General features: G+C 48.4%; 1 protein-coding gene across 1 annotated transcript in view; it reads left to right on the top strand.

Annotated features, from left to right (window-relative positions):
• Window positions 1–1,753: 1,753 nt before the first annotated feature.
• LOC109877215 (slit homolog 1 protein) overlaps window positions 1,754–13,894 on the top strand; it is a gene marked incomplete at both ends in the record, with an annotated part of 97,188 nt that continues 85,047 nt past the window's right edge. The window contains 3 exon segments of the mRNA XM_031817385.1: window positions 1,754–1,825; window positions 5,248–5,319; window positions 5,398–5,469. Coding sequence (XP_031673245.1) covers window positions 1,754–1,825; window positions 5,248–5,319; window positions 5,398–5,469 — 216 coding nt within the window.

Raw genomic sequence — 13,894 nt, 5'->3', positions numbered from 1 at the left:
CAGCTCGGGGGTTTGAACTCACAACCTTCCGGTTACTAGTCCAACGCTCTAACCACTAGGCTACCCTGCCGTTAGATTACTTGATAGATATTACTGCACTGTCGGAACTAGAAGCATTTCGCTACACTTGCATTAACATCTGCTAACCGTGTGTGTGTGTGAGCAGTAAGATTAGATTTTATTTGCTTACAGGGTTAAAACACAAACAACTCAAATGTTTAAGTATCGACGTCCTTAGGACCTTTTCAAACATCCGAAATCGACCGCTCTTTCTTGTGACCAGCATGCTCACAGACTCACTGCAGAATCTCGACGTTTGTCCATAAACCTAACATTTTGAAGGTTAAGTTTAGGCATTCATTCTGAATGGTTAAGGTTCGGGTTCAGGTTTTGGGTTAAAACAAAACAATAACAAGCGCCTTGTACAGGGATTGAACTTTCAATCCTCTTGAGCTGGAGCTCGTGGCTTCCGCCCATCTGCCATCCCTGTCCCCTAGCAAAACACAAGCCTACTTGGTGGTAATAGAGCTCAGCGTTGCCCCTAGTGGCGGGGTATGAAGGCATCTCCCGACGTCCTGGGGACCTGGACGGACGTCGGATTTCAGTGGATGTTGAGCGACCTGGTTGATCAATAACCAAGGATGTTTGATAGCAAGTTAAGGTTCTCTTAGACTGAACGCTGCAGCTCACAATGAAGTAGAACAATGGTGAGAATAGCATTGTCTGGTTTAACCAGGATTCTCTGTGTTTTCTCACATTGGATTCCTCATACTCTCAGAAACTTTAGGTTGAGATCATGCTGTCAGGTTATTCGTGATGACATAGCCACAGATGCTTACCAATGACACATCTCATCCTACTGTGGCTCCCTATTCCCTATATAGTGCACTTCTTTTGACCAGAGCCCTAGTCAAAAGTGGTGCCATTTGGGACGCCAGCAGATTGTCCTCTGGAGAGGAGCTGTTAATTCCTGTTTTGTGCCGGTCAACCTGCTGTGGTTTAATAAAACCACCCTGCGATTGGTTGACCGCCTGCTGCATCCAATCAGCACCTCTGTGGGCGGCTGCTCTGAGGACACTGTGTGGGTGTTTGAAAGAGACGTTGTAGCCCCAGGCAAGACAACACCAACACATTTGCAGCTCCCCTGTCACACAGCACCTGTGTCTGTGTGTGAATGAGAGTGGGAGGGAAGGAGAGCGACTGAGACAGCTAGAAGGAGAGAGAGAGGCTGACTTCTGTCGTGTATTCTGAACTGTCGCTAAAACCAGTCTGCTCTACCTGTAGCTAAGGCCAGTCCTAGATGAAGGAGATAGAGTATAGTATTATTGTGTTTACAGTGCATTCGGAAAGTATTCAGACCCCTAGACTTTTTCCATATTTTGTTACATTCCAGCCTTATTCTAAAATGGATTAAAACATTTTTTTCCCCTCCATAATGACAAAGCAAAACCAGGTTTTTAGAAATGTTTGCAAAGAAAATGAAATATCACATTTACATAAGTATTCAGACCCTTTGCTCACTACTTTGTTGAAGCACCTTTGGCAGCGATTACAGCCTTAGGTCTTCTTGGGTATGACGCTACAAGCTTGGCACACCTGTATTTGGGGAGTTTTGGGGAGTGCCGCCACCATTCTTCACAGTAGGGATGGTGCCAGGTTTCCTTCAATCATGATGCTTGGCATTCAGGCCAAAGAGTTCAATCTTGACCAACATGTTTGCTAATATTCTGTGTCTTTTTTTCCTCTCATCCAGTGATCTAAATGGGAACAACCTGACGACCATCAGCAAGACAGACTTCTCTGGCCTCAAACACCTCAGAGTTCTGTAAGTCCCGTCCCTCACTACACTACTGTTCACCTCAGAGTTCTGTAAGTCCCGTCCTTCACTACACTACTGTTCACCTCAGAGTTCTGTAAGTCCCGTCCTTCACTACACTACTATTCACCTCAGAGTTCTGTAAGTCCCGTCCTTCACTACACTACTGTTCACCTCAGTGAGGTCTTACTACACTCAATATTACTGTTACCAGGACTTGGAACTGGTTCAAGGAACAGAACCGGGAAATAATTACATTTTTCAAGGAACGGAAGCAGAACCGGGAGCAAAAGTGATCTCTAGTGGTCCGGAACAGAACCATTATTTTAAAAGCATGAGAACCGGTTAATGACTTTCTTTTAGGTTGAGATAATGTTTTTGTCCCACATGTAACACAATCAAAGTGCCAATGCAAAGCAGTCCCTCTGTCGCTCAGAAACATCTCCTTCCAGTGTCCTCCTGCCGGTATGTTTTCTAGGCTTAAGGATACAGGTATCACATTACACATGGGCTTTATTAACTTCAACAGGGTAAGATGTGTTGTGTGAAAGTATTCAGACCCCTTGACTTTGTTACATTACAGCCTTATTCTAAAATTGATTTGAAAAAACTATATTCTCAGCAATCTGCACACCCCATAATGACACAGCAAAAACAGTTTATTTTTTATTTAAATTGCTAATGGATACTTTTTTAATTTTTTATATTACATTTACATAAGTATTCGGACCCTTTACTCAGTACTTTGTTGAAGCACCTTTGGCAGCGATTACAGCCTTGGGTATGACGCTACAAGCTTGGCACACCTGTATTTGGGGAGTTTCTCCCATTCTTCTCTGCAGATCCTCTCAAGCTCTGTCAGGTTGGATGGGGAGCGTCGCTGCACAGCTATTTTCAGGTCTCTCTAGAGATGTTCGATCGGGTTCATGACTCTGCACTGGCTCGGCCGCACAAAGACATTCAGAGAATTGTCCTGAAGCCACTCCTGCATTGTCTTGGCTGTGTGCTTAAGGTCGTTGTCCTGTTGGAAGTCTGAGGTCTTGAGTGCTCTGGAGCAGGTTTTCATCAAAGATCTCTCTGTTCTTTGCTCTGTTCATCTTTCCCTCGATTCTGACTAGTCTTCCAGTCCCTGCCGCTGAAAAACATCCCCACAGCATGATGCTGCCACCGCAATGCTTCACCGTAGGGATGGTGCCAGGTTTCCTCCAGACGTGACGCTTTGCATTCAGGCCAAAGAGTTCAATCTTGGTTTCATCAGACCAAAGAATCTTGTTTCTCATGGTCTGAGAGTCTGTCATGCGGGCTGTCATGTGCCTTTTACTGAGGAGTGGCTTCTGTCTGGCCACTCTACCATAAAGGTCTGATTGGTGGAGGGCTCCAGAGATGGTTGTCCTTCTGTCTGGCCACTCTACCATAAAGGTCTGGTTGGTGGAGGGCTCCAGAGATGGTTGTCCTTCTCTCTGGCCACTCTACCATAAAGGTCTGGTTGGTGGAGGGCTGCAGAGATGGTTGTCCTTCTGTCTGGCCACTCTACCATAAAGGCCTGATTGGTGGAGGGCTCCAGAGATGGTTGTCCTTCTGTCTGGCCACTCTACCATAAAGGTCTGGTTGGTGGAGGGCTCCAGAGATGGTTGTCCTTCTGTCTGGCCACTCTACCATAAAGGTCTGGTTGGTGGAGGGCTCCAGAGATGGTTGTCCTTCTGTCTGGCCACTCTACCATAAAGGTCTGGTTGGTGGAGGGCTGCAGAGATGGTTGTCCTTCTGTCTGGCCACTCTACCATAAAGGCCTGATTGGTGGAGGGCTCCAGAGATGGTTGTCCTTCTGTCTGGCCACTCTGCCATAAAGGTCTGATTGGTGGAGGGCTCCAGAGATGGTTGTCCTTCAGGCTGTAACGTAACAAAATGTGAAGGTTCTGAATACTTTCTGGTGAAGTAATGACAGGTCTACTACTAATGTCCTAAACACATTATAATACACATCCTATTGATTACTGCACTGTTGGGAAAGTCCAAGCAGGAAGGGCATTTCACTGTACTTGTGCACGTGACATTAAAAACTTGAAACATATCCTGATACCCAGTTTTTCAAGACACCAACCCCCCCCTCCCCCCGTCTCACTCCCCACCTGCAAAATGTCAGTGAGATGAAGTATGAAGTGTTGCCCCGTATAGACAGCAGTTAGAAGTGTCTGTCCAGACAGTTGTCAGACTGGATGCTGTCAGGGAGATGAAGTATGAAGTGTTGCCCCGTATAGACAGCAGGTAGAAGTGTCTGTCCAGACAGTTGTCAGACTTGATGCTGTCAGGGAGATGAAGTATGAAGTGTTGCCCCGTATAGACAGCAGTTAGAAGTGTCTGTCCAGACAGTTGTCAGACTGGATGCTGTCAGGGAGATGAAGTATGAAGTGTTGCCCCGTATAGACAGCAGGTTAGAAGTGTCTGTCCAGACAGTTGTCAGACTGGATGCTGTCAGGGAGATGAAGTATGAAGTGTTGCCCCGTATAGACAGCAGTTAGAAGTGTCTGTCCAGACAGTTGTCAGACTGGATGCTGTCAGGGAGATGAAGTATGAAGTGTTGCCCCGTGTAGACAGCAGGTAGTTACATTAACATGTTTTTTGGGCTGTGTTGAGATCCATAAAATATGGTCAATCATTAATTGCTCTTTTTTCTTCTACCTCTTTATCCTCCTCTTCCTCCCTCTCTCTTCCTCCATACTTCCTCCCACTCTCTTCCTCCATCCTTCCTCCCTCTTTCTTCCTCCATACTTCCTCCCACTCTCTTCCTCCATCCTTCCTCCCACTCTCTTCCTACATCCTTCCTCCCACTCTCTTCCTCCATCCTTCCTCCCACTCTCTTCCTCCATCCTTCCTCCCACTCTCTTCCTCCATCCTTCCTCCATCCTTCCTCCCACTCTCTTCCTACATCCTTCCTCCCACTCTCTTCCTCCATCCTTCCTCCCACTCTCTTCCTCCATCCTTCCTCCCACTCTCTCCCCTCCATCCTTCCTCCCACTCTCTCCCTCCATCCTTCCTCCCACTCTCTTCCTCCATCCTTCCTCCCACTCTCTCCCTCCATCCTTCCTCCCACTCTCTCCCTCCATCCTTCCTCCCACTCTCTTCCTCCATCCTTCCTCCCACTCTCTTCCTCCATCCTTCCTCCCACTCTCTTCCTACATCCTTCCTCCCACTCTCTTCCTCCATCCTTCCTCCCACTCTCTCCCTCCATCCTTCCTCCCACTCTCTTCCTCCATCCTTCCTCCCACTCTCTTCCTACATCCTTCCTCCCACTCTCTTCCTACATCCTTCCTCCCACTCTCTTCCTCCATCCTTCCTCCCTCTCTCTTCCTCCATCCTTCCTCCCACTCTCTTCCTCCATACTTCCTCCCTCTCTCTTCCATCCATTCTCTCCATCCTTCTCTCAATCTCTTCAGTCACCTGATGGAGAACCAGATAAACAACATTGAGAGAGGAGCATTTGATGATCTGAAGGAACTGGAGAGACTGTGAGCGCGCGCACACACACACAGACACAGACACACACAGAGAGAGAGAGTTCTAATATGTTCTGTCCTTCTGAACAGTCGTCTGAACAGGAACCGTCTCACTCAGCTCCCTGAACTCCTGTTCCAGAAGAATGAGGCTCTGGCTCGACTGTGAGTACCCTATTTAACCACACTATACACTACTCTACCACCCTATACACTACTCTACCACACTATACACTACTCTACCACCCTATACACTACTCTACCACACTATACACTACTCTACCACCCTATACACTACTCTACCACCCTGTACACTATACACTACACACTACTCTACCACACTATACACTACTCTACCACCCTGTACACTATACACTACTCTACCACCCTGTACACTATACACGACTGGACCACACTATACTTCCATCCCTGTCCAACTCCATATTGGTTCTCCTCTACATACAGTGAGCTGCCAAAGTATTGGGACAGTGACATGTTTCTTGTTGTTTTGGATTTGAAATGATACAATGACTTTTAGGTTCAATTGTAGACTGTCAACTTTAATTTAAGGGTATTTTCATCCATTTCGGGTGACCAGTTTTCATATGTTGTCTCCCAATCTAGGGGACCAACAGTATTGGGACAAATTCACTTATATCTGTATTGAAGTAGTAAAAAGTGTAGTATTTGGTCTCATATTCACAGCATGCAATGACTACATCAAGCTTGTGACTCTATAGACTTATTGGATGCATTTGCTGTTTGTTTTGGTTGTTTGAGATTATTTTGTGCCCAATAAAAATGAATGGTAAATAATGTATTGGGTCATTTTGGAGACAATGTTATGGTAAATAAGAATATAAGTTTCTAAAGCCTTCTATATTAATGTGGATGCTACCATGGTTACGGATAATCCTGAATGAATCTTGAATAATGTTGAGTGAGAAAGTTAGACGCACAAATATCATACCCCCCCCCCCCCAGAATAAAAGGCTGACCTACCCTGTTATTGTAATGATGAGAGGTTAGCCTATTATTGTAATGGTGAGAGGTTAGCCTGTTATTGTAATGGTGAGAGGTTAGCCTGTTATTGTAATGGTGAGAGGTTAGCCTGTTATTGTAATGGTGAGAGGTTAGCCTGTTATTGTAATGGTGAGAGGTTAGCCTGTTATTGTAATGGTGAGAGGTTAGCCTGTTATTGTAATGGTGAGAGGTTAGCCTGTTATTGTAATGGTGAGAGGTTAGCCTGTTATTGTAATGGTGAGAGGTTAGCCTGTTATTGTAATGGTGAGAGGTTAGCCTGTTATTGTAATGGTGAGAGGTTAGCCTGTTATTGTAATGGTGAGAGGTTAGCCTGTTATTGTAATGGTGAGAGGTTAGCCTGTTATTGTAATGGTGAGAGGTTAGCCTGTCTTGGAGGTGTGATATTTGGGCGTCTGTAACTTTCTCAGTATGGGACCAAATACTTAATACCCATATAAGTGAATTTGTCCCAATACTTTCGGTCCCCTAAAATGAGGGACTATGTACAAAAAGGCCTGTAATTTCTGAACGTTTACTTGGTACGGATAAAAAAATGCATATTTAACCTCATAGTCATTGTACCATTTCAAAGTGCTGGAGTACAGAGCCAAAATGACAACAACATGTGTTCTGGAGCTTCACTCTATTACGTCTTACAGTTTTCCTTCCAGAGGGTTTGCTGTTTGCTGGCCAATGGTGGTTTGCTGGCCAATGGTGGTTTGCTGGCCAATGGTGGTTTGCTGGCCAATGGTGGTTTGCTGGCCAATGGTGGTATATTGCAGCATTTTGGGGCGATGCAGTGTGTGTGAACACAGCGAGTCTGGGTATTTGTCATGTGTGTGTGGTGAGGAGAAAGGGGGGTATTTGGGCTTCCGTGCTACTGCTTGGAGACACTAGGAGACAGATACACAAACACAGACGGAGAAAGAGAGTGACAGAGAGAGAGAAAAGCAAACACAGAGTAACTCTTTAATTATCTGATTGATTGATCCCAGCATGACAGGTGTGTGTGTGTTGGTGTGGATGGATGGATTATGGGCTCTAACAGAGTTCAGAGAGAGAAGAAAGAGGGAGAGGGGGGTAGGGGAGAATGAGAGTAGTTGTTGAAAGGGAGATGGAGAGAATGTGATAGAGACATAGGTGGGTTAGAAAGAGAGAAAATGGGATAGAGAAGGAGAGAGGGAAAGGTGTGTGTGTTTGGGGAGACGGGGGGGGGGGGGGGGGGGGGGGTTGGCTTGTTTGTTTTTGTGCAATTTCACACTGTCGCTCCCATCAGGGAATCACCAGATGGACTTGGCATGTTCAATCAATCAGTAAACACACAACAGGGAGGGAGGGAGGGAGATGTTTCCGTGCTGTGTTGATGGACATCATAAAGCCTCAGTCCCAGCAGACCTCTTCCTCTGAAACACGCCAGCACACAGGGAGGAAGAGGAGGAGGAGAGGAATACACACAACATGCTAACACACAGGGAGGAGGAGGAGAGGAATACACACAACATGCTAACACACAGGGAGGAGGAGGAGGAGGAGGAATACACACAACATGCTAACACACAGGGAGGAGGAGGAGAGCAATACACACAACATGCTAACACACAGGGAGGAGGAGGAGGAGGAGAGGAATACACACAACATGCTAACACCACAGGGAGAAGGAGGAGGAGGAGAGGAATACACACAACATGCTAACACACAGGGAGGAGAAGGAGGAGGAGAGGAATACACACAACATGCTAACACACAGGGAGGAGGAGAGGAATACACACAACATGCTAACACACAGGGAGGAGGAGGAGGAGGAGGAGAGGAATACACACAACATGCTAACACACAGGGAGGAGGAGGAGGAGGAGAGGAATACACACACATGCTAACACACAGGGAGGAGGAGGAGAGGAATACACACAACATGCTAACACACAGGGAGGAGGAGGAGAGGAATACACACAACATGCTAACACACAGGGAGGAGGAGGAGGAGGAGGAGGAGGAGGAGGAATACAACACAACATTGCTAACACACAGGGAGGAGGAGGAGGAGGAGAGGAATACACACAACCATGCTAACACACAGGGAGGAGGAGGAGAGGAATACACACAACATGCTAACACACAGGGAGGAGGAGGAGAGGAATACACACAACATGCTAACACACAGGAGGAGGAGGAGGAGGAGGAGGAGGAGGAGGAATACACACAACATGCTAACACACAGGGAGGAGGAGGAGGAGGAGAGGAATACACACAACATGCTAACACACAGGGAGGAGGAGGAGGAGGAGAGGAATACACACAACATGCTAACACACAGGGAGGAGGAGGAGGGAGGAGAGGAATACACACAACATGCTAACACACAGGGAGGAGGAGGAGGAGGAGAGGAATACACACAACATGCTAACACACAGGGAGGAGGAGGAGGAGGAGAGGAATACACACAACATGCTAACACACAGGGAGGAGGAGGAGAGGAATACACACAACATGCTAACACACAGGGAGGAGGAGGAGGAGGAGGAATACACACAACATGCTAACACACAGGGAGGGGAGGAGGAGAGGAATACACACAACATGCTAACACACAGGGAGAAGGAGGAGGAGGAATACACACAACATGCTAACACACAGGGAGGAGGAGGAGGAGGAATACACACAACATGCTAACACACAGGGAGGAGGAGGAGGAATACACACAACATGCTAATACACAGGGAGGAGGAGGAGGAATACACACAACATGCTAACACACAGGGAGGAGGAGGAGGAGGAGGAGGAGGAGAGGAATACACACAACATGCTAACACACAGGGAGGAGGAGGAGGAGAGGAATACACACAACATGCTAACACACAGGAGGAGGAGGAGGAATACACACAACATGCTAAACACACAGGGAGGAGGAGAGGAATACACACAACATGCTAACACACAGGGAGGAGGAGGAGGAGGAGAGGAATACACACAACATGCTAACACACAGGGAGGAGGAGGAGAGGAATACACACAACATGCTAACACACAGGGAGGAGGAGGAGGAGGAGGAATACACACAACATGCTAACACACAGGGAGCAGGAGGAGAGGAATACACGCAACATGCTAACACACAGGGAGGAGGAGGAGGAGGAGAGGAATACACACAACATGCTAACACACAGGGAGGAGGAGGAGAGGAATACACACAACATGCTAACACACAGGGAGGAGGAGGAGAGGAATACACACAACATGCTAACACACAGGGAGGAGGAGGAGGAGGAGGAGAGGAATACACACAACATGCTAACACACAGGGAGGAGGAGGAGAGGAATACACACAACATGCTAACACACAGGGAGGAGGAGGAGAGGAATACACACAACATGCTAACACACAGGGAGGAGGAGGAGGAGGAGGAGGAGGAGGAGGAATACACACAACATGCTAACACACAGGGAGGAGGAGGAGGAGGAGAGGAATACACACAACATGCTAACACACAGGGAGGAGGAGGAGGAGGAGAGGAATACACACAACATGCTAACACACAGGGAGGAGGAGGAGGAGGAGAGGAATACACACAACATGCTAACACACAGGGAGGAGGAGGAGGAGGAGAGGAATACACACAACATGCTAACACACAGGGAGGAGGAGGAGGAGGAGAGGAATACACACAACATGCTAACACACAGGGAGGAGGAGGAGAGGAATACACACAACATGCTAACACACAGGGAGGGAGGAGGAGGAGGAGAATACACACAACATGCTAACACACAGGGAGGGGGAGGAGGAGAGGAATACACACAACATGCTAACACACAGGGAGAAGGAGGAGGAGGAATACACACAACATGCTAACACACAGGGAGGAGGAGGAGGAGGAATACACACAACATGCTAACACACAGGGAGGAGGAGGAGGAATACACACAACATGCTAACACACAGGGAGGAGGAGGAGGAATACACACAACATGCTAACACACAGGGAGGAGGAGGAGGAGGAGGAGGAGGAGAGGAATACACACAACATGCTAACACACAGGGAGGAGGAGGAGGAGAGGAATACACACAACATGCTAACACACAGGGAGGAGGAGGAGGAATACACACAACATGCTAACACACAGGGAGGAGGAGAGGAATACACACAACATGCTAACACACAGGGAGGAGGAGGAGGAGGAGAGGAATACACACAACATGCTAACACACAGGGAGGAGGAGGAGAGGAATACACACAACATGCTAACACACAGGGAGGAGGAGGAGGAGGAGGAATACACACAACATGCTAACACACAGGGAGCAGGAGGAGAGGAATACACGCAACATGCTAACACACAGGGAGGAGGAGGAGGAGGAGAGGAATACACACAACATGCTAACACACAGGGAGGAGGAGGAGAGGAATACACACAACATGCTAACACACAGGGAGGAGGAGGAGAGGAATACACACAACATGCTAACACACAGGGAGGAGGAGGAGGAGGAGGAGAGGAATACACACAACATGCTAACACACAGGGAGGAGGAGGAGAGGAATACACACAACATGCTAACACACAATTGAGGAGGAGGAGGAGGAGAGGAATACACACAACATGCTAACACACAGGGAGGAGGAGGAGAGGAATACACACAACATGCTAACACACAGGGAGGAGGAGGAGGAGGAGAGGAATACACACAACATGCTAACACACAGGGAGGAGGAGGAGGAGGAGAGGAATACACACAACATGCTAACACACAGGGAGGAGGAGAGGAATACACACAACATGCTAACACACAGGGAGGAGGAGGAGAGGAATACACACAACATGCTAACACACAGGGAGGAGGAGGAGAGGAATACACACAAATGCTAACACACAGGGAGGAGGAGGAGGAGGAGAGGAATACACACAACATGCTAACACACAGGGAGAAGGAGGAGGAGGAGAGGAATACACACAACATGCTAACACACAGGGAGGAGGAGGAGGAGGAGGAGGAGAGGAATACACACAACATGCTAACACACAGGGAGGAGGAGGAGGAGGAATACACACAACATGCTAACACACAGGGAGGAGGAGGAGGAATACCACACAACATGCTAACACACAGGGAGGAGGAGGAGGAATACACACAACATGCTAACACACAGGGAGGAGGAGAGGAATACACACAACATGCTAACACACAGGGAGGAGAAGGAGGAGGAGAGGAATACACACAACATGCTAACACACAGGGAGAAGGAGGAGGAGGAGGAATACACACAACATGCTAACACACAGGGAGGAGGAGAGGAATACACACAACATGCTAACACACAGGGAGGAGGAGGAGGAGGAGGAGGAGGAGGAGGAGGAGAGGAATACACACAACATGCTAACACACAGGGAGGAGGAGGAGAGGAATACACACAACATGCTAACACACAGGGAGGAGGAGGAGGAGAGGAATACACACAACATGCTAACACACAGGGAGGAGGAGGAGGAGGAGGAATACACACAACATGCTAACACACAGGGAGGAGGAGGAGGAGGAGGAGGAGAGGAATACACACAACATGCTAACACACAGGGAGGAGGAGGAGAGGAATACACACAACATGCTAACACACAGGGAGGAGGAGGAGAGGAATACACACAACATGCTAACACACAGGGAGGAGGAGGAGGAGGAGAGGAATACACACAACATGCTAACACACAGGGAGGAGGAGGAGGAGGAGAGGAATACACACAACATGCTAACACACAGGGAGAAGGAGGAGGAGGAGGAGAGGAATACACACAAACATGCTAACACACAGGGAGGAGGAGGAGGAGAGAGGAATACACACAACATGCTAACACACAGGGAGGAGGAGGAGGAGGAGGAGGAGGAGAGGAATACACACAACATGCTAACACACAGGGAGGAGGAGGAGGAGGAGGAGAGGAATACACACAACATGCTAACACACAGGGAGGAGGAGGAGGAGGAGGAGGAGAGGAATACACACAACATGCTAACACACAGGGAGGAGAAGGAGGAGGAGGAGAGGAATACACACAACATGCTAACACACAGGGAGGAGGAGGAGGAGGAGAGGAATACACACAACATGCTAACACACAGGGAGGAGGAGGAGGAGGAATACACACAACATGCTAACACACAGGGAGGGGGAGGAGGAGGAGAGGAATACACACAACATGCTAACACACAGGGAGGAGGAGGAGGAGGAATACACACAACATGCTAACACACAGGGAGGAGGAGGAGGGAGGAGAGGAATACACACAACATGCTAACACACAGGGAGGAGGAGGAGGAGGAGGAGGAGGAGAGGAATACACACAACATGCTAACACACAGGGAGGAGGAGGAGAGGAATACACACAACATGCTAACACACAGGGAGGAGGAGGAGAGGAATACACACAACATGCTAACACACAGGGAGGAGGAGGAGAGGAATACACACAACATGCTAACACACAGGGAGGAGGAGGAGGAGGAGAGGAATACACACAACATGCTAACACACAGGGAGGAGGAGAGGAATACACACAACATGCTAACACACAGGGAGGAGGAGGAGGAGGAATACACACAACATGCTAACACACAGGGAGGAGGAGGAGGAGGAGGAATACACACAACATGCTAACACACAGGGAGGAGGAGGAGCGGAATACACACAACATGCTAACACACAGGGAGGAGGAGGAGGAGGAGAGGAATACACACAACATGCTAACACACAGGGAGGAGAAGGAGGAGGAGGAGGAGGAGAGGAATACACACAACATGCTAACACACAGGGAGGAGGAGGAGGAGGAGGAATACACACAACATGCTAACACACAGGGAGGAGGAGGAGGAGGAGGAGGAGGAGAGGAATACACACAACATGCTAACACACAGGGAGGGAGGAGGAGGAGGAGGAGGAGATGAATACACACAACATGCTAACACACAGGGAGGAGGAGGAGGAGAGGAATACACACAACATGCTAACACACAGGGAGGAGGAGGAGGAGGAGGAGAGGAATACACACAACATGCTAACACACAGGGAGGAGGAGGAGGAGAGGAATACACACAACATGCTAACACACAGGGGAGGAGGAGGAGGAGAGGAATAAGAACAACATGCTAACACACAGGGAGGAGGAGGAGGAGAGGAATACACACAACATGCTAACACACAGGGAGGAGGAGGAGGAGAGGAATACACACAACATGCTAACACACAGGGAGAAGGAGGAGGAGGAGAGGAATACACACAACATGCTAACACACAGGGAGAAGGAGGAGGAGAGGAATACACACAACATGCTAACACACAGGGAGGAGGAGGAGGAGGAGGAGGAGAGGAATACACACAACATGCTAACACACAGGGAGGAGGAGGAGAGGAATACACACAACATGCTAACACACCAGGGAGGAGGAGGAGAGGAATACACACAACATGCTAACACACAGGGAGGAGGAGGAGAGGAATACACACAACATGCTAACACACAGGGAGGAGGAGGAGAGGAATACACACAACATGCTAACACACAGGGAGGAGGAGGAGGA

The sequence above is a fragment of the Oncorhynchus kisutch genome, unplaced genomic scaffold (assembly GCF_002021735.2).
Source record: "Oncorhynchus kisutch isolate 150728-3 unplaced genomic scaffold, Okis_V2 scaffold1009, whole genome shotgun sequence".
Taxonomy (NCBI): domain Eukaryota; kingdom Metazoa; phylum Chordata; class Actinopteri; order Salmoniformes; family Salmonidae; genus Oncorhynchus; species Oncorhynchus kisutch.
Note: the sequence above shows the minus strand (reverse complement) of the source record. Positions and strands in the feature narration are given on the sequence as shown.